The sequence below is a fragment of the Plectropomus leopardus genome, chromosome 9, assembly GCF_026936395.1.
Source record: "Plectropomus leopardus strain MGB_pleo_1.0 chromosome 9, ASM2693639v1, whole genome shotgun sequence".
NCBI classification, from domain to species: domain Eukaryota; kingdom Metazoa; phylum Chordata; class Actinopteri; order Perciformes; family Serranidae; genus Plectropomus; species Plectropomus leopardus.
This window is the reverse complement of record NC_142184.1, coordinates 5,656,571-5,680,123: the sequence shown is the minus strand read 5'-3', so window position 1 is coordinate 5,680,123 and position 23,553 is coordinate 5,656,571. Positions and strand designations below refer to the sequence as shown.

General features: G+C 38.9%; 2 protein-coding genes across 21 annotated transcripts; both read left to right on the top strand.

Moving 5' to 3' along the window:
• The first annotated feature begins 439 nt into the window (after positions 1 to 439).
• bcas1 (brain enriched myelin associated protein 1) lies at positions 440 to 22,802 on the top strand. Of its 20 annotated transcripts, none has more exons than XM_088081783.1 (17): positions 441 to 554; positions 690 to 781; positions 1,046 to 1,130; positions 3,378 to 3,568; positions 11,133 to 11,306; positions 12,205 to 12,261; positions 13,536 to 13,571; positions 14,275 to 14,487; positions 14,607 to 14,687; positions 17,195 to 17,260; positions 17,476 to 17,520; positions 17,668 to 17,733; positions 18,008 to 18,046; positions 19,151 to 19,270; positions 19,371 to 19,451; positions 19,787 to 19,990; positions 21,780 to 22,802. In XM_088081783.1, exons 2-17 carry the CDS (start codon positions 743 to 745, stop codon positions 21,858 to 21,860), a joined length of 1,578 nt encoding a protein of 525 aa, XP_087937909.1. In that variant the 5' UTR covers positions 441 to 554; positions 690 to 742; the 3' UTR covers positions 21,861 to 22,802. The 20 variants fall into 20 exon arrangements, with proteins under 20 accessions (XP_087937915.1, XP_087937914.1, XP_087937917.1 ...); XM_088081782.1 differs by having other exon boundaries at positions 3,378 to 3,598; positions 19,154 to 19,270; XM_088081781.1 differs by having other exon boundaries at positions 3,378 to 3,598.
• Positions 3,615 to 11,137, top strand: LOC148188663 (uncharacterized). Its single transcript, XM_088081780.1, has one exon. The coding sequence runs from the start codon at positions 4,409 to 4,411 to the stop codon at positions 8,144 to 8,146; it is 3,738 nt and encodes a 1,245-aa protein (XP_087937906.1). The 5' UTR covers positions 3,615 to 4,408; the 3' UTR covers positions 8,147 to 11,137.
• Positions 22,803 to 23,553: the final 751 nt, after the last annotated feature.

Here is a 23,553-nt window from a genome sequence, read left to right as displayed (position 1 = left end):
CTTATTGCTTCTTTCTCCATGTTTTTTAGAGAAATTTGCAGTGGATTCAAAGGCATCTGAAATTAGCAAAAGAAAAATGATGTCGCGCCAGTTGTTAAAGGGTTAATACAACAGGTTTCTAGGTGCAAACATTTCGTTTCGGCAGTGTGAAGTGTCCCAGTTCAGTATCCTTAACACACATCCTGTTAACACACAGCTGTCAACAAAAGAGTGCTGCACCGCCTTATCACAGAGTGACTGATTAAAGTGTTTCTGCATTATGATCATGTCGGGCTATTTTCAACGAATTTAACAAAAGGATTAACCTGAGCTAATCATGAGCTTTTATTATAGATCACTAACACTCAATTTGGGCGGATAGTGGACTCTTCACAGGAAACCCAGGTGATCACATGAAAACAGTCCCACCCATTTTTAAAGCACACATAAAGTAGCTTGTTAAAAACAGCCTGTATGCACAGTAGGAGCAGGAAGCCCGTGTCTCTGACAGAGTGACAGACCATATTTTTTCTTGAGGAGGATATCACTTGCTTCACTTGCAGAGGTTTAGCAAGGTAAGATATTTCATAAATGATAAGACAAACTGCTGTTTGGACAGATGCGATAGATCCTAAAGAAGTTATTCATTATTTGCAGCTTATCTTTTCTTGTTCATGCAACATAACAGAACAATATTTCTGTTTTTTTAGTTTAATCTGAGTTTAAAAAAAGCTTGTGTTTGGAGCTCTCGACTGGGAAAAACATGGGAAACGAGAACTCCAAGAACAAAGAGGCGACCAAGGTAACATCTTATTAAAAATTCTACTACAAATATCTGTAATGCTGTAACTGTACAGCAGTATATATACCTTTGCAGCCTCTACATCAGCAGTGAGATGCATTAAACAAATATAAAGTTGGACCAAAGGTTTGAGCCTCAAGTTTTTTTGCTTTACTGTTAAGGGTCTGTTTACAGTTAAAAAGCAGTGTTTCTGTTAAAATGTAGATAATGTCTTGTGATCTGTGGCCGGAAGATGGACCTGTATTCCTTTATTATCTTTCACAGAGTGGGAAAATAAACGAGAAGCATAAAAATGGATCGGTGAATGGCCTTTCTGCAAACATCACATCTAATGGATTGGAGATTGCTGGTGAGATTTTTTAAATTTCTTATTGTTACGATAAATAATATCGAAATAATGCATGATGATGATTTAAATGCAAGATAACATAGTGGTTGTATGTAATATATGCCCATAAATGCAGGTGAGTCGAAATGGAGCATCAGTAAAAAGTCCTGTTTACTAAATTTGGAGAATTCAAAGATGAGAGATTCATTGTTTTACTGTTTATTCTGTCTCATTGCATCTTACTTTGTGAGAAAATCCTGTACATCCCTCTCTAACAGACAAAATCAACTGATCTTTGCATGTTTATGTTAGATTAGTACTTCGGACTTTTATAACGCTCTGCAAACAGCGTGACTCCCAGCTGGACTGTGTCTTGAGTCTTCCAATGTAAACTATAGGCGTAGTCTGAGACTTTGACAAGGAGCGACTATTTGACCTGTCACAGTTTGTGTCTCTGCAGTGACAAGAGTGCTGCAGGATTCCCATTGACACCTGAGTTTGTCTAAGCGCTGATGTTGACGCTGGAGATAAAGATAATGTCACTTTTGCGCACTGACTTGCCCATGTTTACTTCACAGAGCCTTGCATCATTAGCACTGATATCATGTATTAGTTTTATGTCACATGAAAAGAGCCTAACGTTCAAATCAACACTGAGATCTAATAGTGGCCACTGTGAACCTTTGTGAAGCAGATGCACACAAACATTGCAACATGGACTTCACATTGGAGAAATCAGAGCCAATTTAAAGTGACGGTTCACCCCAAATCAATAATACATGTTCTTCCTCTTACCTGTAGTGCTATTTATCCTTTGAGGTTGTTTTGGTGTGAGTTGCAGAGCAGTGGAGATATCGGTCGTACAGATGTCTGCCTTCTCTTCAATATAATAGAACCAAATGGCACTCGGTTTGTGGTGCTCAAAGCGCCCAAAAAATACATTTGAAATAATCAGAACAATGTCTCTTTTCGGAAATCATGACCCTGTTACTAAAGATAATCCATAGACCTTGTTGTGAGCAGTTTCATGCAGGAACTACTTTTTTCCTATCAAATTACACCCACCATCGGTATTACCGCTCAGAAGGAAGCATGCAATTACCGCTAGCTCATTAAGAAACCACTGAGCTAGCTTATGTTACAGCTAGGCCATGGAGGACGGCGTTAATGTTTACATTTGATGCTGTCACAAGCATGATTTTTGTTGTGAGCAGTTTCACAACTATAAACTATTTTTTTTCCATCGAACTATACCTGCCAGTTGCATCACCGTGCAGAAGGAACTAAATCTACTACTAGCTCACCTAGCACCACTGAAGTAGCTAAAGTTACAAGTCAGTCGAAGGGACGCCATTAATGTTTACAACTCGAGCAGTCACAAGTACAAGCCTCTCGTCCATGAGTAGATGCCATAGATGTATTATAATAACTAGACACCAAACCCCAAGATGGCGCCTATTCATTATGACTTCCAGGTTTGCTTCCACAGTATGCTGACTATGCACAGTAATGTTCCTAATCTGCTCATTGACTTTACACAGTGATGAAATCATAGATTTTTAAATTATTTTTCTTGGCTTGAGGAAAGTTTTACAAATAAAAAACCTCAATGGATCAAAAATTCAGAAATGACCTTGTTTGCAGCTCGAGGTGTCCTGTCAACAGATGTCTTTTATAATGAAGGCCTGTAGGGAAAACGCTTTCTGAGTCACAAGGGATTTTGTTCGCTGCAATACTAGTGGCCGCTGGGAAAAATTGAAAGGAGTGCTGAGCTGCGCTCATGGGGGCCTGTTGGATGATTGCTTCTGTGCAGTCATTCAGTTAGCGGGTGTAATTCTGCAGAAAGAAAACAGTTCTTACATGAAAGTGCTCACAACAAGGTCTATGGATTATCTTGAGGAACTGAATCAGAATTACTGGTAAGAGACATTGCTGTTGACTTTGTTAAATTATTATTATTATTATCATTTGAGAGAAGGCAGACATCTCTATTGAAGATATCTCCCAACACTTGGCAACTCACACCAAAACAAACTAGATTGATAAATACCACAATAGGTAAGAGGAAAATATGTACCTTTTAAGAACTAATAAATATTTTGACTTATAATTGAAAATAAACTAGTAATTCCATTTTTTCCCTTGTCAATTTGTGTATTAAGTGACAGTTTTGTGACTGCAGGTTCCATTATTATATAGTTTCAAATTTGGTGCCACAGGCCAATCCTTCTATTAACTTTTGGACTATGGATTCTTCTATTTCTGCAGTTAATGGTGAGACCATGGTCCAGCAAAATGGTGAGCCCGTCACTTTAAACCTCACCACAGACTCAACTGAGCCTGAATTCATTGTAGTCGAAACAGACTCTAAACCTGCTGAAGCCCCAGTTATTCCTGAAGTCGCAGAAGCCGTCATCCAGAAGGAAGAGGTGAAGGAAAGTAATGAAGCTCCAACTGATGTAAGTCTTCCTGCCACTGATTCACAGCCAGTGAGTGCACCTTTTCAAGTTTGGTTTTAAAAGACAAGTTCCGTATTATTCTGCATTTTTCTTATTGTACACAAATCCCACAAAAAGACAAAAATCAGCAAGTGCTGCCTGATGTAACATATTATTCCTTGCCACAATGCTCCATTGTTCTCCCAAGAATTTTATGTTTGTACAAACAAAAAGTAGGTCACACTGTTGCATTGGATGACATGTTCCTCCATTATGATTTACACAAGCAATGTAGTTTATTTTGACTAAAACCCATGGACATCAACCTGCTGCCGGAAAAATAGAGTAACAAATGTGTTAATCCGTGACAACAAACAGTCCCTCACAAATGTTGTATTTACTCCTACTTAGGTCGCATTCATTAAAAACTACAGTGTCCACCTGATATAGCGAAAAATTTAACCTCTTTTAAAAGTTAAACTTTATTTTTTTGAGCCATATTTAAGATGTACGTCTTTGAGCTAAATGCTTCAAAGGAGGGAAGGGAAGGACAAAAGCATTGCTGGTTCTGGTCTTTTCACATGATTTGTTAACAGTAAGGAAAATATAGAAATATACCAGTCTTATACATCAATGTTTTGTTCTCATCTTTAAAACAATCTGCCTGCCAAACTGCCTGAAATCACTTCGATTTAATCAGTCCAGTAAACCAATTTTACCACTCCAAAACCTAACTGAAAAAAAGAGAAAGACATAATTCCTGTAATCACAAAACAATTGTGATGAAGCATGTGATGAAGCACATGGTTGTCGTATGTGTCCATAAACAAAAAACAACTGTATTTTCTCTAAAAACAAATAATGATTTTTATAATAAAGGAGTCGAGCTCAAGTGGAGAGGAAGCTGCCACTGTGATCGTGCACCAAGAGGACTTTGAATACCCACATCGAAAAGCTGAAATATCAACGCAGACGGACAGAAAAACAGAAGCAGATATTTCAACACAAACTGGTGAGGATGATGACGATACAACCACCAACATCGAGGGCCCAGTGGAAGAGGTAGTCGTGATTGAGACAGTAGCCACAGAGGGAGAAACGCTGGATGAATCTATAGTTGTCATCGCTGAAGAGGCTGTTGGAGAGACTGCAACCAATGAGCCCTTAGCCAACCAGACAGCAGGGATCATCATCGAAGAAGTTGTCCTGCAGAACGATGTGTATGAGAATATTGTGTTCAGAGCGGAACGAGTGGTAGTTACTGACGTCAAAATCTATGATCCAGAGGAAGAGAGCATGAATTGGCGCATGGAAACTGAGCCTAAAATTGCTGCGGAACCAGAAACTAATCCAAACAAATTCATTATAGAAGATGAAATAGCTGCAGAGGAAGAGAATATTGAAGAAACTGTACCACTGGAGATCTCTTTCGGCCTTCCTAAAGTTGTGGCAGATTGTATCGAGGCAGTTTTCGCCGCTGTTTCTGAATCCGCTGACTTTGCTGCTGTAAACATGTCAGAGTCAAGTGCAGATAAAGTAATTACTGAAAGCAATGGTGAAGGAGCAAGAGACGTGTCAGCTGATGCACTGTTGATTGAAACCGCTGAACCCGAGTCTAATGCTGCCACTCCTGAGGCCGGGGAAGCAAATGGCGTTCCTTTCCTTCCACAGGCTACGGTGATGGAAACAATCTCAGAGGTTGTTTGTGACAACCCTAATCCTACACCTGCAAACCAAGACGTACCTGTAGAAGAACAATCTGTCTCTTCTGGAACAATATGTCTAGTTAAGGTGGAACATGCCCATGAAGAGGTCACTGCTGATGATGTGGTTGCAATTAAAGGCGTACTAGGAATACTTGATCAAAAACAACTTGACGATCAGCCCTCAAAAAAGTGTGGCAGTTGCCCTGGGGAAGAAATTATCATCATAGAGGCTCCTTCCAATGAGCTTGTCACCACTGAGGAACTTCCTGAGGATAGTCTGAGCTCTCCTGATGATGAAGTCAAGCTTGAGTCTATTCCTTACACTACAGACGTGAAAGCGGAGGTTTGTCAAGATGTGAAAACAGATGTCGGACCTGAAAGAGTTAACGAACCAGAGCCAAGTCTTGTCATGGTCAAAGAAAATGGAGATGATGCTGTTGCAGTAGAAGATGTACCAGCATTACCTGAACAAAAACAGCTTGACAATGAGCCTTCTAACACATACGACAGTGGCCCTGAGGAAGAGATTATCATTGCAGAGACTCCTTCAAATGAGCTTATAAACATCGAGGAGATTCCTGAGGACACGTTAAGCTCTCTTCCTGAAGTTATCAATACAGATGAGAATGCTGAAGTTGGCGAAGATGTGAAAACTCTTGTGGTACAAGAGAGAGATGAAGAAACAGAATCAAGTCCTGCCTTTGTCAAAGACAATGCTGAGGTGATGATGGACAAAGCAGCAACTGAAGAGGATGTTCTGAATGAATCTGTTGTTGTCATTGCTACGGAGGTTATTGAAGGTACAAATGAGGAATCCTTAGCCAACATGACTGCAAACCAAGAGGAACTTCCTGTCCCTCCTGTGACACTACTTCTAGTTAAGGTGGAATCTTTCCATGAAGAGGTCATTGCTGATAATCCAAATGTTACTGATGATGTATCAGGAATAGTTGAACTAAAAACTCCTTTGCCTTTGGAGAATTGCAATAGCTGCCAAGAGGAAGGAATAATCATTGTAGCAGCTGCTTCCAATGGCCTTATCACCATTGAAGAGCTTCCTGAAGATACACTGAGCTCTCCTCCTGAAGTTATCACGACTATTGAGAACGCTGAGGTGGATGAAGATGTAAAAACTGATGTGGGACCAGAAAGAGTTGAAGAAACAGAGCCGAGTCTCGTCATGGTCAAAGACAATGCTGAGGTGATGAAAGAGGCAGCAACAACTGAAGAAGATATGTTGAATGAATCCGTTGTTGTCATTGCTAAGGAAGTTGCTAAAGAGACAAATAAGGAGCCCTTAGAGAATGCAAATCCAGATAAACTTTCTGTCCCTCTTGTGATGGTACCTCTAATTAAAGTGGGATCTGCCTGTGAAGAGGTCATTGCTGATGATGCTCTTGCAGTCGAGGGTGTACCAGGAATACCCAAACAACTTGATGAGAACTGTGACAGTTGCCCTAAGAAAGAAATTATCACAGTAGAGACTCCTTCAAATGCAATTATCTCCTTTGTGGAGCTTCCTGAGGATACATTAACCTCTCCTTCTGTAGCTATCACTACAAATGAGAATACTGAGGTTGGTGAAGATGTGAAAACTGATATGGGACCTGAAAACTTGGAAGAAGCAGAGCTTGTCATTGTCAAAGACGATGCAGAGAAAATAATAGAGGCAGCAATTGATGCTCTCTCTCTGGAATTTGAATCTTGTACCATCACTCTTGAGGAGCCTCTTGGTATCCCCCTGGAAGAAGAGGTGATTGCTGCGACAACTTTTGTACCTCTTTCTAGAGAACCAGCAGCAAGCCTTGCCATTACAGAGGAGCCAGTTGAGGCAGGTGCTGAGCAGATGACTGCAGAAGCTATAGAAGCTTTATCGAATGAAATTGCATCAGTGCCACAAAGTGTTGAGGAAGATACTACTAGAGAAGTCGTCACTGGAAATGTAAGTTCTGAAGAACCCATGAAAGAAAGTGACATTGCAGAAGAAAGAACAGAGGTACCAGAAATTGCTATGGCACAAGCTGAAAGCGGCAAAACCCCCGAACAGTTCACTTTGATCTTTGAGGAACCTATAGAAAAGAACCCAAGTCCTCATGAAGAACATGCAACCACTGAGGTGTTAGAGAACATACTGCAATCAGTTGAATCTGTTTCAGCAAAGCTTGATGTTACAAAAAACTCAGTTGAGGAACCTCCAGATGTGCCACCGAGAAACGCTACAGAAGAGTCTGAAACCTGCGCTTCAGTCCAACAAGACCTTGTAAAGGAGAACCTCGCCGCAGCCGAAGTGCTGTTGGAAGATGCTGATAAAGGGACTGCTGTGGAAGTCTTGAAATGTATCGAACAAACTACATCCACCCCTGTAATTTCCAAAAAGCCTGTGGAGGAGAGTGCGAACCCTCTTGAGCCAAAAACTGATGTACGTGTGGTCATCATCGAGACAACTGAAGTTAGAGAGGCGATAACAGAAGAGATAATGCAACATGCTCTTTTAGCTGTTGTTGAGGAGAGCCCTAAAGATGCTGCATCAGACGAACCTGCATCCAAGTCTGTCAAAGCTATTCTTGAGACCATTGTAGAAGAAATCATTACAAAAGATGTTGCAGCTAAATGTAACCTTGCAACTTCAGAGACAGTAGCACCACAGATTGTTGCAGAGGGACCGTCTGAAGAGAAGGCAGAGAATGAATCCAGCACGAACTCAATAGACTCAACAATGGGCTCGCAAAGTGTCACAAGCACAGACATGGAAGCTTTGATTAATAAGCTGCAGTCAGCTTGTATATCAGTTGTTGAGAAATCAATGTATAGGATAGGTGCTTTAAAGCTTTCTTCAGTGGGATACAGAATTACTGTCAGTATTCATGTGGCCCCAAAGGAAGAACAAAAGTAAAATATTTAATTTATCCAAATGTTTGTTTTAAAAAATATTGGTTTATGTGTTGAATATGTAGTGGTAATTGTTTATTAATTGTTGTATGCTTAAATGTTTTAATACAGACTCTTTCAACATAAGCAAATGATCTAAAAGAGATCTTAATAAAAGAATCTAATCAAATTGCAGCTGGATTGTAAAATTATTTCTGTTTTATAAAGAAGTTTCAGTTCTGTTCCTATTTTATGTTTTTATATATCATTAACACTAAGCTCACAAAATGCTGAAACATTTTCCAATAAAAAATGAAATATGTTTTATTTGTTCAAGAGTTTGTTCATTATTTATTTGATATTATTTACATTATTTAATTGGATTTGAGAGGACAAAACACAGTCATTCAATCTTTATTTAGTCTTGATGGATCATTGCAAGCAAGCTCTCATTTACAATGACATAGAGAAATTTTTTATTGTAAGTAAAATAAACCTGTGATTTTAAACAGGGGTCTTCAGCATTTTTTAGGACACGGACCCCTTGGCTTAAAGAGAGAGAAAACAGGGACACCATACTACATCTATTGTAAAAAACTGCATTGGATGTTAAACCAGGAAGATGGAGGTTGTCAGGCAGAGGGCGTTATCAGCCTCGGGTTGCAGTCTTGACTTGTATTTGCTTTTGTAGTGGGTGAGAAAACTCCATTTTCACATACACAAGTCGGTAAGAGGCAACATATGTTGGACTTGTGTTAATGTATATTTTTTGGTCATTTTTTATTTCTGAAAAAAAAAAAAGAATTTAAAAAACTCATCAAACAATAATTTGGTGCCCCCCCTGCAGAAACTCTGATGACCCCCAAGGGTCCCTCTGTTGAAGACCCAGGATTTAAAATGTATCAACGTCAATTCAAAAGTTATGCTTTCGAATCCAACCTTTCTTGCGCAACCACAAGGTTACCTGCTACTGAACTGAATCTTGTGGACTGGACTTGGCCAGTGTTGATCAAACTGAAGGTTTGGCAAGATCCACTACGGTAAACTACAGACGCAGTTTTGATCCATGGGCAGAGGAGGAGTGGACATGTAAGAAAATTTCATCCAGGCTGCCTATTACATGCATGACAATATGTATGCAGAGACTGGTTAAGCCTAAAACCTGAGCAAATTGACTGGATTTATTACGAAAACATTGGAAGAAAGCAATGTGCACCTTAAGAGGAAACTGGTAAAAAGTGCAAGAAAATTAATAAAAACAAAATTTTAAAAAAGAAAAGAAAAGGGAAGTTAAAAAATAGAAAAAGGAAACCAAAGAAAAAAAAACATAAGAAACATAGTTCTCCGGTCATTTTCCCTAGCTTTTTAATTAAACAATTAAAATATCAATCAAGTTGCTTGTTGCCTTTTTACCCATGCTTTCAAAAAATCAAACCAATTTTCTAAATATCTAAATACTTATGAAAGGTGTTTGAATGCAGTCACTCAGGACTATAGTCTTAAGCGATCTTAAGTGATATGCTGAGGCACTTTCTCGTCTTAGGTGTCATGCTAGCTGAGCTGTAAACACCTGACCGACGTCAGCTCAGTTACCATGACACCCGATGTCATGCAGGCTAATAGGCAGCTTAGGCACATAATGTAATGACGAGTGAGTGACTAGCTGATTGAGCTAAGCTAGCCACTACAGGCTGACAAAATAATATGCATTTTTTTAACCCATTACAATATCACACAATGTTAAACAAAAGCAATCCACATGCACCAGTTAAAACATAACATTCTTACTAATGCTACAATGGAAGTCATGTGTAAACATGGGTTTTCTATGGATGTATATTGAAAGTATGGATACAGCAGTGGAGGGCAGGGCCCTGTGCACTCCTATGGCTGCTGCTCATTGGCACATGAGGCAAAAAAAGCTCTTTTTCTCTGTGGATCTACAGGCCCATGAGGACTGCTCACTAGGGACTTAACGGTGTCCGAGCACAGCCGAATGTGCCCAGCGGAGCAACCGGCTTTCCGGTTTAGTGCTTCACTAGCTTGAATGGTGGTCTAAAAAATTGAATTTTGCAGCTCTTTTAGACTTTGTAAATGTTATCGAATTGAATGGCTCAAATCAATCAAATTAAGTCCACCGGAAAAAGTATTTCTGGGTCCATGGGCATCACATGATGGACCTCGACGGTGCAATTCCCCTTTTGGCCACTATGTAAACTCTGCATCAGAGCCTGGTACACTTCCTGGGGCTTGGGATTTTCTGTCACCTCCTCCCCTGCTCTGTCCATGGACTTCAAAACTCAGCCTTTTGTTTTCTGCAGAGGATGCTGCCAAGCTGTAACTCAAATTGAGACTGGCCAATAGAGATGTGTCTTACATCTGTCCGCGTAGGTCCCTCCCACAAGGTTAAGCTCAACAGCAAGCAAAACTTTTGGATTCGCAAACAAAAGATTTAAATTTACATTCATACATTTTAATAACAAATGTATTTTACTGACAATAAATAAAGTGTTTGATTGCAGTATCGGTCATTTTGCTCTCAAAGCTGTTTTGTGATCGCAATGTTGAAACAACCTTTTTTTCTGTTTAATTGCATAATAATGGAAAAACTCCACAAAAATAATACCTGATTTCAAAAAAGACAGAGGTAGTCACTTGAAATGTTAAATTTGAATCACAGTGATGGAAAACTGAACTGAAGAGATTTACTAAAAATGATTTTAGAATCAGAGTTGGTCAGTACTATATTTTTAAAGATACACAGCAAGGTATTTGAGTTTCCTGACATTTCTCAGGGCATAACTCTCACACATTGTTGAATATCAATGAGTGAGGGGTGGGACACACACATTAATAAAAGGCTGATTGTTGACAATGCCCCGAGTAGGCAGAGGCATGGTTGGAATTGTGCGCCCATCTCAATGCTGCGATTAAGACACTCACTGCTTGCATTATCAGCTGCGCCGCTCTAACATAATTCTCAAAGGCTAATTCTTTGTGATGGTGTATAGGAGACAGCTAACCTAAAGCAAGAATCAGAAGCATCAACGGGGCCAGAGAGTGTGACTCCAGACGCGGGGCCAGAGGAAGTAAAAGCTCCTGAAACTGAGAACGGAAACAGTCAACGCGCGGCAGAGGACGGTAACCCAGAGAAGAATCCAGTTATGAACTTCTTCAAGACACTAGTAAGTGACACTATTTGAGAAATTAAGTTGTGATTTATATGCTCTTGGTATTTTCAGTTGCTTGTAAATTTAGACTGCTTGGGGGGAAAAATTAAAGAATTGTTTTCATCAAACATGAAAAAACAAATCCTCTCTTGTTATCTCCAAATATTTCTGAAGGCAAACAGCTGCTCAAACAATTAAAAAATGTGCTCTTATTTTACTTAAAGCTTCAATGCAGCCAAGACATTTGGTAATTTGTCAGATAAAGATGTGATCTGTGATAATAAAACAGTAAAGATGTTTAAATTTGATTTGTTATTCCTCTTATTTGAGGTGTGTTTTAAAGGTATCCATAACAAAATGATGACAGCGCCTTATGGAAAACCTTGCAACAAGCAGCTATTGTATTTCCTCTTCATCGTGCTGTCTTTTGGCCTCATGCCGTTTTAAAGAGTTACCATTGCCCTTGCCCCATGCTAATCAAGTCTTTGAACATGCGGGAATGTGGTGGCCTATTGTTCAACCCATAGTGTGAGCTCACAAGGGAGGCCTGTGCAGTTGGAAGTTGAGATTTGTGAAGATAGAGCGAGGGCAGGCCTACGCCATCTCCAGAGCACAATGGCTGTCACAATGACAGCGCATGTACTGTATGTGCTCTGTCAGGGACCTCAGTGTGCCTCAGTTAGCTTACCATAAAGGCCTATGTCTGCATTCATGAAAGGCTTCTGTTTTATCTAAATAATTATTTTTCTGTTCCTGTTACATCAGCCATGTACGCTCATCCTGAACACTTTAGACTGCCAGCTATGAAATAACATAATGCGCACACATCTGAAGGATTTTGCTGTTCTTGTTATTTCTTGTTTGGCATAAATAAAAGTGACCGACAGTTATTTTTCTTTTCCTTGTTGCACAGATGACTCCCAAAATAATCAAAAAGGAAGCAGCTACTCCTGATGCCGCAAAAGACCAGGTGATCAAATGTTTATGAAGCATCACATATTAAACACGCAAAATTATTAACTGACTGTAATTTTCCCAGATTGCAGTTTACCCTGTTTAAAATGTATCAGGTTATGTGACTATTTTATCACTTCATCAAAGTAAGGCAACTTATTACTTGTAAATCGACTCTAAATTCAGTTTCTAGTAAATGTTTTAAATGGGCAATGAACAGTCACTAAAAATATAAGTGCATTAGTGTTGCACTCATATTTGTTTTCATTTTCCAGAAATATGCCAAAAGAAGACACAGCAAAAGAATGAATGTTATACTCTAAATGAGCTTTTTACCAGAAAATAATATATTTTTGGGTGTAACACCCTTCTAATCACCACCAGTTTGATTAGTGACTGTTTATGTCAATAACTGTAACTTACAATAATTACGTTTATCTTTTAATGTAATTACATGTAACTTCACTAGTTACATGTAACTAGTTACTCCCTAACATTGACCACTGTATAGTTAATCAAAAAGGTTTTGACATTCTTGTTTGATTTTCACTCAGTGTCCATTTTAATATCATGCTTATTTTGGTTTTAAAAACTCAGTATTGTTAGGAGATGATTATTTGACTAGTTGGATGGATTATGTTGAACACTGGGTTTATCATTTTTTCAGGTTGCTAACTGACATCCATTTCTGTTGAAGGGATAGTTCAGATGTTTTAAATGTGCGCATAAATGAAGTTGCAAAATGAAAGACAAACTAAGTAATCAAGGAAGTAGCAGACCAGCAGCTCCTGTGGCCAGAAATTTTAAATCTCAAGGGAGTCTGGCTTTGAAGAGAGCGATATCACAGCTTCATTTTTCTGTCGGCGTTGTTGTGTGACATTAAGGTAAAGCAGTGAAAATTTTCTAATTACAGCACACACTTAAAATGAGATTGATTTTGTTAGGTGGGACTTTTTTTAGGTGGCTAAAATATATTTTGTCACTGATCCCTCCACAGCAGTAGACTGCTTAGCTTTCATGCTTCTCCATACTGGAGGCGTCTACTGTTCGTAATACACTGTCTATGGATAAGTACCTCATATGACCCCACTTCAAAAAATCTGAACTATCCCTTTAATTTCTGTTTCTGCTTCAATTTACCTTGCCCTGATTCCAAAAAAGGTCATTTTATTTAAATTATTATTTATTTAAATTTAAATTCTCCAAAGCACAGGCTTTTTTTTGCAGATCTTTGTTTGCTTCAGTTTAGCTTTGTCTCTCTAACTGCTTCCTTTTTTTGTTGCCAAATAGTCCCAGAAGGAGACCCAACCAGCGGCCACCACTACTGTGAGCACTTTGCACATAAAGTGTTTTGTTTTTATTTCATTAGAAAAGTTATATTTACTGGGTTCAGTTAACTTCTATAAATGCCACGTTATTTGCTATTTTTTTTTTTACATACAAAATAACTTTTAACCCTTTGACACCAGAGCAAATTGGCATGATTTCTTTCAAAAATATGGGAAGAAGGTAATGAGAATCTTGATCTGAAGAAATTATCCAAAAAGTAACACAAAAAAGACAACTATCCCAGACATACTTTAGAAAATAAGAAAAAAAAGTTTAAAATAAATAAATAAAAAATAAGGAAATGACCTGAAAAAGTGCCTAAAAATATTAACAATTCTGTAAAATATGTTTAGATATATGAATATGATAATTATACATCTATTTTTGGGGAAATATTTGCTAGCTTTTTGAAAAAATAAATTTCCAAATCTACAAATTCCCTCAAATAACTTCTTACTGAGTTGCTCAATACCTTTTTCCCATATTTTTGAAATAAATCAAACTAATTTACTCAGGGTTCAAAGGATAAAAAAAGCACAGGAAAAGTGATCCAGGTTGGCATTCGGACGAAAAGTTAGTTACTACGCTGAATTGATCACTGCTTTGCATTTCTCCTAATCATGCATCATGTACAATCATGTGACTGAGTGGAAAGTTTTCTTTCCAAAACATTATTTTAACACCCGTTCTATTTGAAAAGGTTGCACAAGTATCTGAGCCGCCCGCACCACCCAAAGGAATGAATATCCCACCACCGCCTCCTCCAGAGCCACCGAAAATGGAAATCAAAGGCGAACCGGCTGCCAAACCTGCCAAAGCATCACCAAAAGAACAACCAAAAGCTGCTGCAAAAACCGAGTCCCCAAAAGTAAAATCAGCCAAAGCTGCTCTGAGCAATCTCTTCCGTCCAAAGGTAAATACACTGCATGACAACATCATTATTTTAAGGGATGTGGACTTTTTTAGTGGTGCATGTTGCACGGTGAGATCAGATTATAACGTAGTGTGGAATATACTGTATGTGAATTTGAGGTATTGCTAGGTTTCAAGGCACCGAAAATCAAGGGCGCTTCAAAAAGTGGAGCCAAAGCCCCGGCCAAGACTGCAGCAGCGGTACAGTAGATTATCATATTCTCAAACTGACCATGGCTCATGCTGTTACTAACTGAACAACAGCTGGTTTGTCTGGAAGTGTCAGAAACTGAACAATGCCCAAATTGAAACCAGCTGCAGCAGTTGTGTTTAAGTTAGTTTTATTTTTTGTTGTACTCTTACGACTAATCTGTTGAGTGTGCAACGTAGTTTGACTTGGTGAAATGGTTTCCCTAAAAAAAAAAAAAAGTCTCATATTAGCACCACTAATTCTACCACAGTCCATATATACATCAAATGTTATATATCTAATATTTAAACTACATTAATGTTTTGTTTAATCAAGAAAAACTAGTTTGATATTCTGGGGAATACACTTTTTTGCTTACTTGCGTAGACTTAGAAGAAAAGATCAATACCCCTCCCATTGCTGTGCACCCATTTTGAATGTTTTCACTGAATTTATTGTCAGTGATTATCAGCCAAATAGATTTGGGTTTGCTGGGTCCTGCTACACCTAACAGTAGATGCAGAAAGCCTTTATCAGGCCATTAACCCTTTGAAACCTGGAGCCAAATCGCTTTTCTTTTGCTGCTTTCAGACACTTTTCACAGCCTTTGAACCCTGTGCAAATTGGTGTGATTTCTTTCAGAAACATGGGAAAAAAGGCAATGAGCTACCTGGTAAGAAACATTATGCAAACTGTGAGAAATTAACAGAATTAAATTTTTTTTTAAAAAAAAAAGGTAGGGATAAAATGTATAAGAATAAAAAAGAAAATGCTAGGGAAAAACTACCAAATTTTTATAATTAATATGACTGTACGCGACCTGTACGAGGACAAGTGGTTAAAGACAATGAATGAATGAATGCATGAATATTATAATTATTAAATTAAAATTCATGTTACAGAATCATTATGATTTCTTTGTTTTTTTCCCCCCACAAATTTTCGGGTAATTTCTTGTATGTTTTAAAAGAAATTCCTTGCAAATTTTTAGGTCACCTCTAGTTTTGTTGCTCATTGCTTTCTTACAGTGTTTTTGAAAGAAATCAAGCCACTGTGCTCAGGTTTCAAAGGGTTAAATTCCCAATGGCATCAGGGTAGGTTAGGATTCACTTTTGTGAGGTTTACGCACCAACACTACATGGTTAGGTTTAGAAAAAACACAACAGTATGTTTGTTACTAACTAACATTACTTTACTTTAAAATAACTCATTGTTCACTTTTGGTTCCTCACGGGACACATACGCCGTTCTCCTGGGTGAAAGTCATGTGTTTGTTTGACCCATCCAGCATTCCTCAAACAGCCACTATCATCACTATCAACCCTACTCTGTTATACTGACAGTACATCACCTGACCTCCTTCATCAGGGCCAACCCTAGTCTTTTGGGGGCCCGAGGCGGATTTGGTTTGGGGGGTGCCCCTCACTGTCATGTGTTGCCTCTTCACATGACACTGAAGTAATGTGCTTATTGTAAATATCAGTTTAAGCACACATGATGTTAGGTTACTGTTATTAACTGATATCACAGTTTACAGAAGATTATCTGATTGTTGTTCCCCAGTCGCAATCTCATGTTGTTTTCTTCTTTGGTTTTAGACAAACAGCTCCGTTTCATCCTTTCATTGAAGTTGTTAACATTGCCACTCACTTTGTTATGAGTGGGAGTCAGGACCCTCGTTTAATTTGTGAAGCCAACGCAATTTGCATAGTGAGTGTAGGGCCGCCGAGCCCTGCTTGTCAGACATTTCAAGCGCTTTTGGGGGCCTCCTGCGGGTGGCCACCAGAGCTCTAGCAGCTGCCTAGTTCATTTAGGCGTTGGGCCGTCAATAAACACACCCATTTAATACTGATACCAGAATTCTGAGCTGACTAGTCGATACAGCAGAATCCCTCTAACCCATATCTATGGGGCTGATAACCACAAAAATGCCCTTTTAATCATGGAGCAAGGTTTGAATTGGGTGTCTGTGTGTAGGTTAGCTAGAGTCAGATGACGATTAACTTAGCTTAGCATAAAGACTGGAAACAAGGGGAAACAGCTAGCCTGGCTCTGTCCAATTACAGTCGCCTATCAGCACTACAGCTCACTAATAACGTCTTCTTGTTAAGACAAGGTTACCTGACAACCAGACTCCAGATACTAAAACTCCTAAATGTTACACCTTTACACTCAAAATAAACAGCATACAGCACAGGAAGTGAGCTTTAAAGGTGCTGGTATACTCATTAACGTTGAAGAAGGCCAGGCTAACAGTTTCCATCTGCTTCTAGTCTTTATGCTAAGCTAAGCTAACAGCCTCTTGGCCTTAGCTCTTCTCACCTAAATCTCAACAAGAAAACAAAAATGTAAATGTTTCCCAAAATGTTAAACTATACTTTTAACCAGTTCATATTAGTCAGTTTTCATTACCACACTAACATATAAAGCATGGCATAATGAAAGTTGTTTATCATAAGCCCATTTTCTGTCTGTCTTGTTTGCTTTTACTAACAAGAAATGCTTCACTGTCCTGCAGACAATCAAGGATGACCCACCACAGCCAGAGGTAGCCGTAGAGGTAACACCAGTTGTAGACATGCAGGTAAACTAGAAAGGATGCTGTTAATGTTCTCTAATGTGAGTCTAAATATTAATATCCTTTCAGAAAACCTCTCATTAGCACAGTGGGTCTTACTTTGAATCATCTTTTGAGGATATGCTCATTAAAGACAGTCCAAATGCAGCAAATTACAACATTTCAACATGTACATCTAAATATTCATTTTTCAGAATAAAAAGGGTAGTTTTGCTCTGCAGGTGACACCAGTGGAACAGCCCGAGCCTGTTGTTGTAGAAGTCCAGGTAAATCAAAGGAGGGTGCTCAATCTTTGGGGTTTGTCTCTTTTAGGGAGCGGAACAATCTTCTGGTCCTCTGATTGCACCACATCACTTTGTTTGAATTAAATAGATTTATTTTTTGTTCACATGTTCTGATTTGCATCTGTTCAGAGTGAAAATAATGTTGAACCTCAGGAGACAGCAGAGGAGGCGGCACAGCCAGTTGTAGAAGAGCAGGTAAATCAGGAGGAAGTGCTCGGGAATATTAATTCTTGATTTTCTTCACTCTACAGGCACCTCTGACATGATGTTGTACCAGATGCACCAAATATTATACTAAACCAAACACGTTTCATTCATTTCAGTTAACAAACATGAAATTTGGCTTTTGCAGTTTTTTAAATTGTATCATCAACTTTTGTATGTGGTAAATTTCCATCATGACAGATGAGCCAGTCTATGATTTATTGCATTTCAGTTGATGGGAAAACAAATAATTTTTGCTTTGCAGATGGTGGAAGAGGTACCACAGCCAGTGGTAGAAGATGAGGTAAATTAGAAGAGCCTGACATTGTGAGAAATAAGCTTTTCGTGCTTTCTTGCTGAAAGTTAGATGAGAAGATCACTTGGTCTTTTACGACGATCACACTGAGACGCATCATACCAGGCACAACTGCTCCAAAAACAGCTGGGAACGCCTGGAGCAGGGCTGCGTGTGCATACTGTACGCGCTTGACCAAAAGTGAAACTGACGAGCGATGTGATTCTGCACCTTGAGCTGAAAAGATGAAAATATTTTAACTTTTATGCATGCCCAAAAAACGCCAGAAAGTGCATCGTGCAGGAGCAAGAGAGGAGTGCCATAAGTAAACAATGGTTTGGTCGTGATGTGTCTCAGTGTGATCAGCCCTTTAAGAAATCCAACTCCAGAGGGATTTGTAGTTCAAATTTCCAGCTAGAAACTCAGAAATTCTGACTTCCCAGTGCATATGAAAACGCCATAAAGTATGGAGCAACAGCTAGCTTAATTAGCTTAGCTTAAGATGGAAATGGAGGAAAACAGCCTGACTTTGTCCAAAGACTCAAAGCTGCCTATTAGCACCTCTAAAGATCACTTAATAACACGTTCTATCCAATAAAACCACAACTTTTTGTTTTTACTTTTTTTTTTGCATTAAACAAATGAAAAATAACATCTTAAACAGTACGATTTCATATTGTTTTACAAAGCCAGGCTAGCTTTTTCCAGTTGCCATTCTTCATGCTAAGCTAATTGTTTCATGCATTATATTTAATAGGCATGAAAATGATATTGATCTTCTCACGTCTTAGCAAGAAAGCAAAAAACTAAGACTTATTTCTTTAAGTGTCAAACTATTGTTTTAAATCGTCAGGGGAGAAAGAAACATTCCTTTTTCTGTTTTCTTCAGTAACCTTATTTACTTTAGTGCACGACGGTGTGGGCGTCTTCTTTCTTACAGGGACTGGTTCGAATTTTTCTGCCTCCTTTTTTGCTCTGATCCTGGACTTTTACCCTCTTTTACCCCGTCTTTCACTTCACAGGTGGCCCTCATCCTGTCCCCTTCAATCACTGTCAAGCCATTAATTTGTAAATACCTCATATTGTGTATGTTCTCTGCTGTCTTGATGAAAGAAGGTGGATCCCTCAAAAGCCGGTACTCTGGAGGCTGCTGCGAAGCCAGAACTGCCACCGCCTGCCGAAGAAGAGAAGAAACCAACCTCAAAATCCCTCCTTTCTTTCTTCAAGCCTAAAGTAAGGACCTATTCACGCAATAATATTTTTTTTCCATCTGAAATGTATGAATTGTGGTGAAATTCCTAAACAGACAGTAACAGATTAATGTGAATTTGAGGTACTGTTAGACCGCATGACCACAAAAGTCCAGGCAGCCTCCACAAGTGGAGTTCAGCTCCTCAAGAGAACAGCTGGAGTGGTAAATACAGCAAAACTACCTCTCAAGAATAGATTATTAACCAGAGTGATTTCATCGGTTACATCTGGTATTAAAACCTGCTCTAAAACAATTTTTTTCTCCATTTTTATTATATTTGAAAATCATAACATCAGTGCTTCTGTGATCATCGCTCATAACGTCGCAGTACAGCTGGTACATCTTAATGTTGCTTCAAATGTTACGTCTGATGTCATCTCAAAGTCCATCTGCGCTTAATGAGCAGAGCACATCAGACACTGTTATGTAACGACGCAGAAGGCTGCTCTGGGACTGGAATAATTCAGTTTCTCCATCATGCATCACAACACTTTCAGGCTGATCCCAAGAAGGCGACCCCTGCCCCGGCTGCTGCAGCCGCAGAGACGGCTAAAGCCAAGGAGGAGCCCAAAGCAGCAGCCAAGTCAGCGGAGGCGGCTGTAGACAGCAAACCGGCTTCAGTGGCCCCCCCGGCTGCAGATGATGCCAGTGTGCCCAAAAAACAGGAGAAGAGGAACTCCATCCAGCTGTTTAAATTTCTGGTAAGGAGAGAATCATTTCTATACTGTTTATTCAGGTCAGATTTGAATCGCCCTGCATCTTCCACTAGATGGCAGCAGCAACTCATGAAGTAACTGAAGCTGTGGGCCTTTTTTCACAGCATGTGGTTTGTTTTGCACGGTTTGGTTTTTATAACTTGCAGTTAATACATTTGACGTGAATCAGGGGACACATAGTCCATGCAGTGTAGCAAGTGGAACAGTTCAGTGAAATGATACAAGTAAGAAAACAGGGAGCCAACAAAAAAAGCAAAAACAAAGATCTGAAGTTAGAAATCTGTTTCCTGCAATAAACAGCAAGGCTTCTAGGGGATTGAAATCAAATGCAAGTAAATGCATGTTTTGCAATATTATCTATATTTACATATGTCATTTGTGCTTATAGTGCTATTAAAATTTGTATATTCTTCTCCAGTCTTTAAATTGCATGTCCTGCTCGTTTTTGTTTGTTTTGTTTTGTTTCTCTTTCTTTTCTTCGTTCTTTTGCGTTGTAGTTTTTTTAGGAAGCCTTGTGTAACACCTTGGTAAAGGGACAACAGATGAAAAAATAGCCTCCTTCTTCCTTTATTCATTTGCACTGTCCCTTTAAAAATAAACTAAACCTATATCTTAATAACTTATGGGCTAGACATGAGTCAGACATGAGGCTCTGTAAAGGTCCACCGTGTGGGATTTAGGGGCATCTATTGGCAGAAAATGCAAAGTATAAAATATTAATAACTATGTTTTCATTTGTGTAGTATCACCTTAAAATAACAATTGTTGCATGTGCATTACCTCAGAATGTGCTGTTTATATTTATTTCAACAAGTCATGGTGTTACATTGCATCATAAAATGTGGGTACAACACATACAAAGTGAAATCTGACCTGCAATAACAATCAAACACCAGAATGATGATTCGTTTCACGGAGGCGTCCAATCGGCCCTGGTTCGGAATATATTTGATACGTAAATTAGAGAAATGGGTGAGAATTAGAATTCTGCAATAATTGAAAACATTTTTTACAAAAGATTATTAAGAAATGCTTTTTTTAATTTTAAAATGTTCTGTTGTATTTTGGCTGCATTCAGTCTGCTGAAACTCTCAGCTCTGCGCATTGTGGCACCCAAAAGCTCCCACGGTAGAGCCCTATCATGTCCACACGGTGGAAAACACGGAGGGAATTACAGTATTTGAAAGAAAATATAAAAGTAACTGAAAAAACACAGAATTTGGCACGATGTGGATGCAGTTTTAAAAAACAACTGTTTTTACGACCATCATAGGAGTTAAATTAACGGAAAACAACCGTGCCACTATGATTTGGCTTCATATGGTCAGGCTTCTTCTTTTCTCTGCTCTCTGTGACTTTCAGTGAAGCCATGGCTCAGCTTATTCCTTAATTAGTGAAAAAGTGAAGACAATTGTGAAACAGCTTATATCCAATTCATTTTGAATATTGTCTTATTTATTTACCACGTGATTAGAAACCGTTCCTGAAAGAAATTATAACATAATCTGTAAGGCCTTCATTGCCTTGTTTACGGGGCAGGTCCGCTTTAAGAGAGTCTGCCATGCTGTTCTACAGTAGCCCTGAATGGACAAACCAAACATTGGCTCTTAACAGGGCAATTTGCATGTTGGCCACTATAGTTCTTACAGTTTCAGTTCTGCAACCTCACAGCTGGATGCCACTTAATCTCACACTCTGGACCTTTAAAGAAAATATTAGTACAGTCGATACCACAATGAACAAACATTTACAGCTTTTATCCTTTTAATTTCAGAGTCAGAAACGTAACTCTACAGATGCCGGTGTCCAGACAGAGCCAGCTGTTGCTGCTCCAGCAGCTGAGAAAGCCAAATGAAACCAAAACCACCAGTGAAGTTTCCCTGTACAGACTCCCTCTCTGTTTCTGCTCTCACTCAATCTTTGTATTTATCTCTCTCATCTCCCTTTCAACCCATATTGAAATACTTTAACTACATTCATTTGTTTTGTTACCGTTTAGAAGTTGCAATACGGAAGGAAAAGTTACAGAAAGGGTAAAAGCAAGTAGTGAGAAGGGAGGGCAAGTAGTTGACCAAGTGGTGATTTGAAATGTTTAAAGGTGAGGTAGTTGAGATATATATTTATATATATTTTTGGTCATTTAAATGTCTTGACAAGTACAGCAATGTGAGTGTGAGACCTTTTCTACAGACATTTAACGTGACTTCTCTCTGTTCTAACACACTGTGCTAGTATGAGTCAGTACCATGCTTTGCTTTCAGTAATTATTACATCAGAAATATTTTTAAAAAATACACACAGGTTCTATTTTGCTGTGCATATCAGAAAAATATAAAATGACAGTACTTAATCTATGTGACATTAAGATTAACAGCTCCAATAAAGAGCTGATAAGAGGAGCATGTTCATATAACAAACTGCACTTTTTAACTTTATGTAAGCTATATGTAGATTAAAGCACATATCCTAACAGGATCGGGCCATATGGGAAAATCACAATCTTTACTGTTCTGTGGGGAACTGATTGTAAGTGTTACAAATGCATCTAAGGTGGCAGAATGGTGTCGCAGTGCACGTGTCCTCGTTGTGCATTCTGCAGTCGTCATAATTCACAGTCGATTAGCTTTTCATATAATTGCAGCACTTTGTGTCATGTAATTTAATGGAAGTCTTTATGGTGTTAGTCATTTGTGTTTGGCATATGTGCAATTAATATCTCGCTTTTGTTTGCCTATATGTAAGTATATGTGTATGTGTAACTTCAGCTATCTTGAAGACAATAAATATGTACACCATTCATTTGTTCTGTGGGTTTCCTTTCCTGTAAAATAATGGACATAGCCACCGTGACGTCCTGTTTTGAAAACTCGACTTTGTCATTTTTGGAGCCAGAAGTGACCATATTTGGATGAGAGGGTGGAGCTGTGGAGGAGCGAGGGGTGGATCAGACTCACAGGCTGCCGTGACGCCTCACAGACAGCCTGTCAAACAAAGCTGACGAATGCAGTCGAGATATTCTGACCTCCTACTTGAAAAAGTACAATTGAACGCCACTTAAAGTTCTTCCTTGTGAACTTGAGGCACGTGCCCAGACTTCAGCGGTCTGACGTCACGCAACAATGGCAGCATCCATAGAGGCCACTGAGATGCACATTGTAAATAGTAAGAAATCAACTGAAAGGCAATGCAAAGTAAACATATATACATATAACATATAAGACATATAATAACATATTTTGATATGATTCCAAGTAAAAAAATGCGGAAAAATAAAAATGTATAACATGTCTGTTAACTTCTGCGTAGTTTTTCCTCTGTTTCGCTCATATGTGCGAGGAAGCGGCCCCGCTGACGCTGCAGTTGTCCATGGACTAGCCAGAAACACCAGTTTGTCCCTGTCTGTCGTGTTTTTTCTGTATGTTTGGTGTTGTGCACCACAAAGGTCGGAAATTTCAACGGGGAAATGCCAACCTCCGACTTTGAATAGAACGCAGCATTAAAGCGTTTTAAAAGAAAGTTACCAGTGAGTTATTTAAATAAAATGTCCT

What these genes read in the sequence shown, in the direction of transcription:
- LOC148188663 (XM_088081780.1), top strand. Translation starts at nt 4,409, where the DNA reads ATGATTTTTATAATAAAGGAGTCGAGCTCAAGTGGAGAGGAAGCTGCC.
- bcas1 (XM_088081781.1), top strand. Translation starts at nt 743, where the DNA reads ATGGGAAACGAGAACTCCAAGAACAAAGAGGCGACCAAG. An exon ending in AACCAGCGGCCACCACTACT is followed by an intron (nt 13,572 to 14,274) that starts GTGAGCACTTTG and finishes CTATTTGAAAAG; the next exon opens with GTTGCACAAGTATCTGAGCC. An exon ending in CACCAGTTGTAGACATGCAG is followed by an intron (nt 17,261 to 17,475) that starts GTAAACTAGAAA and finishes TTTGCTCTGCAG; the next exon opens with GTGACACCAGTGGAACAGCC.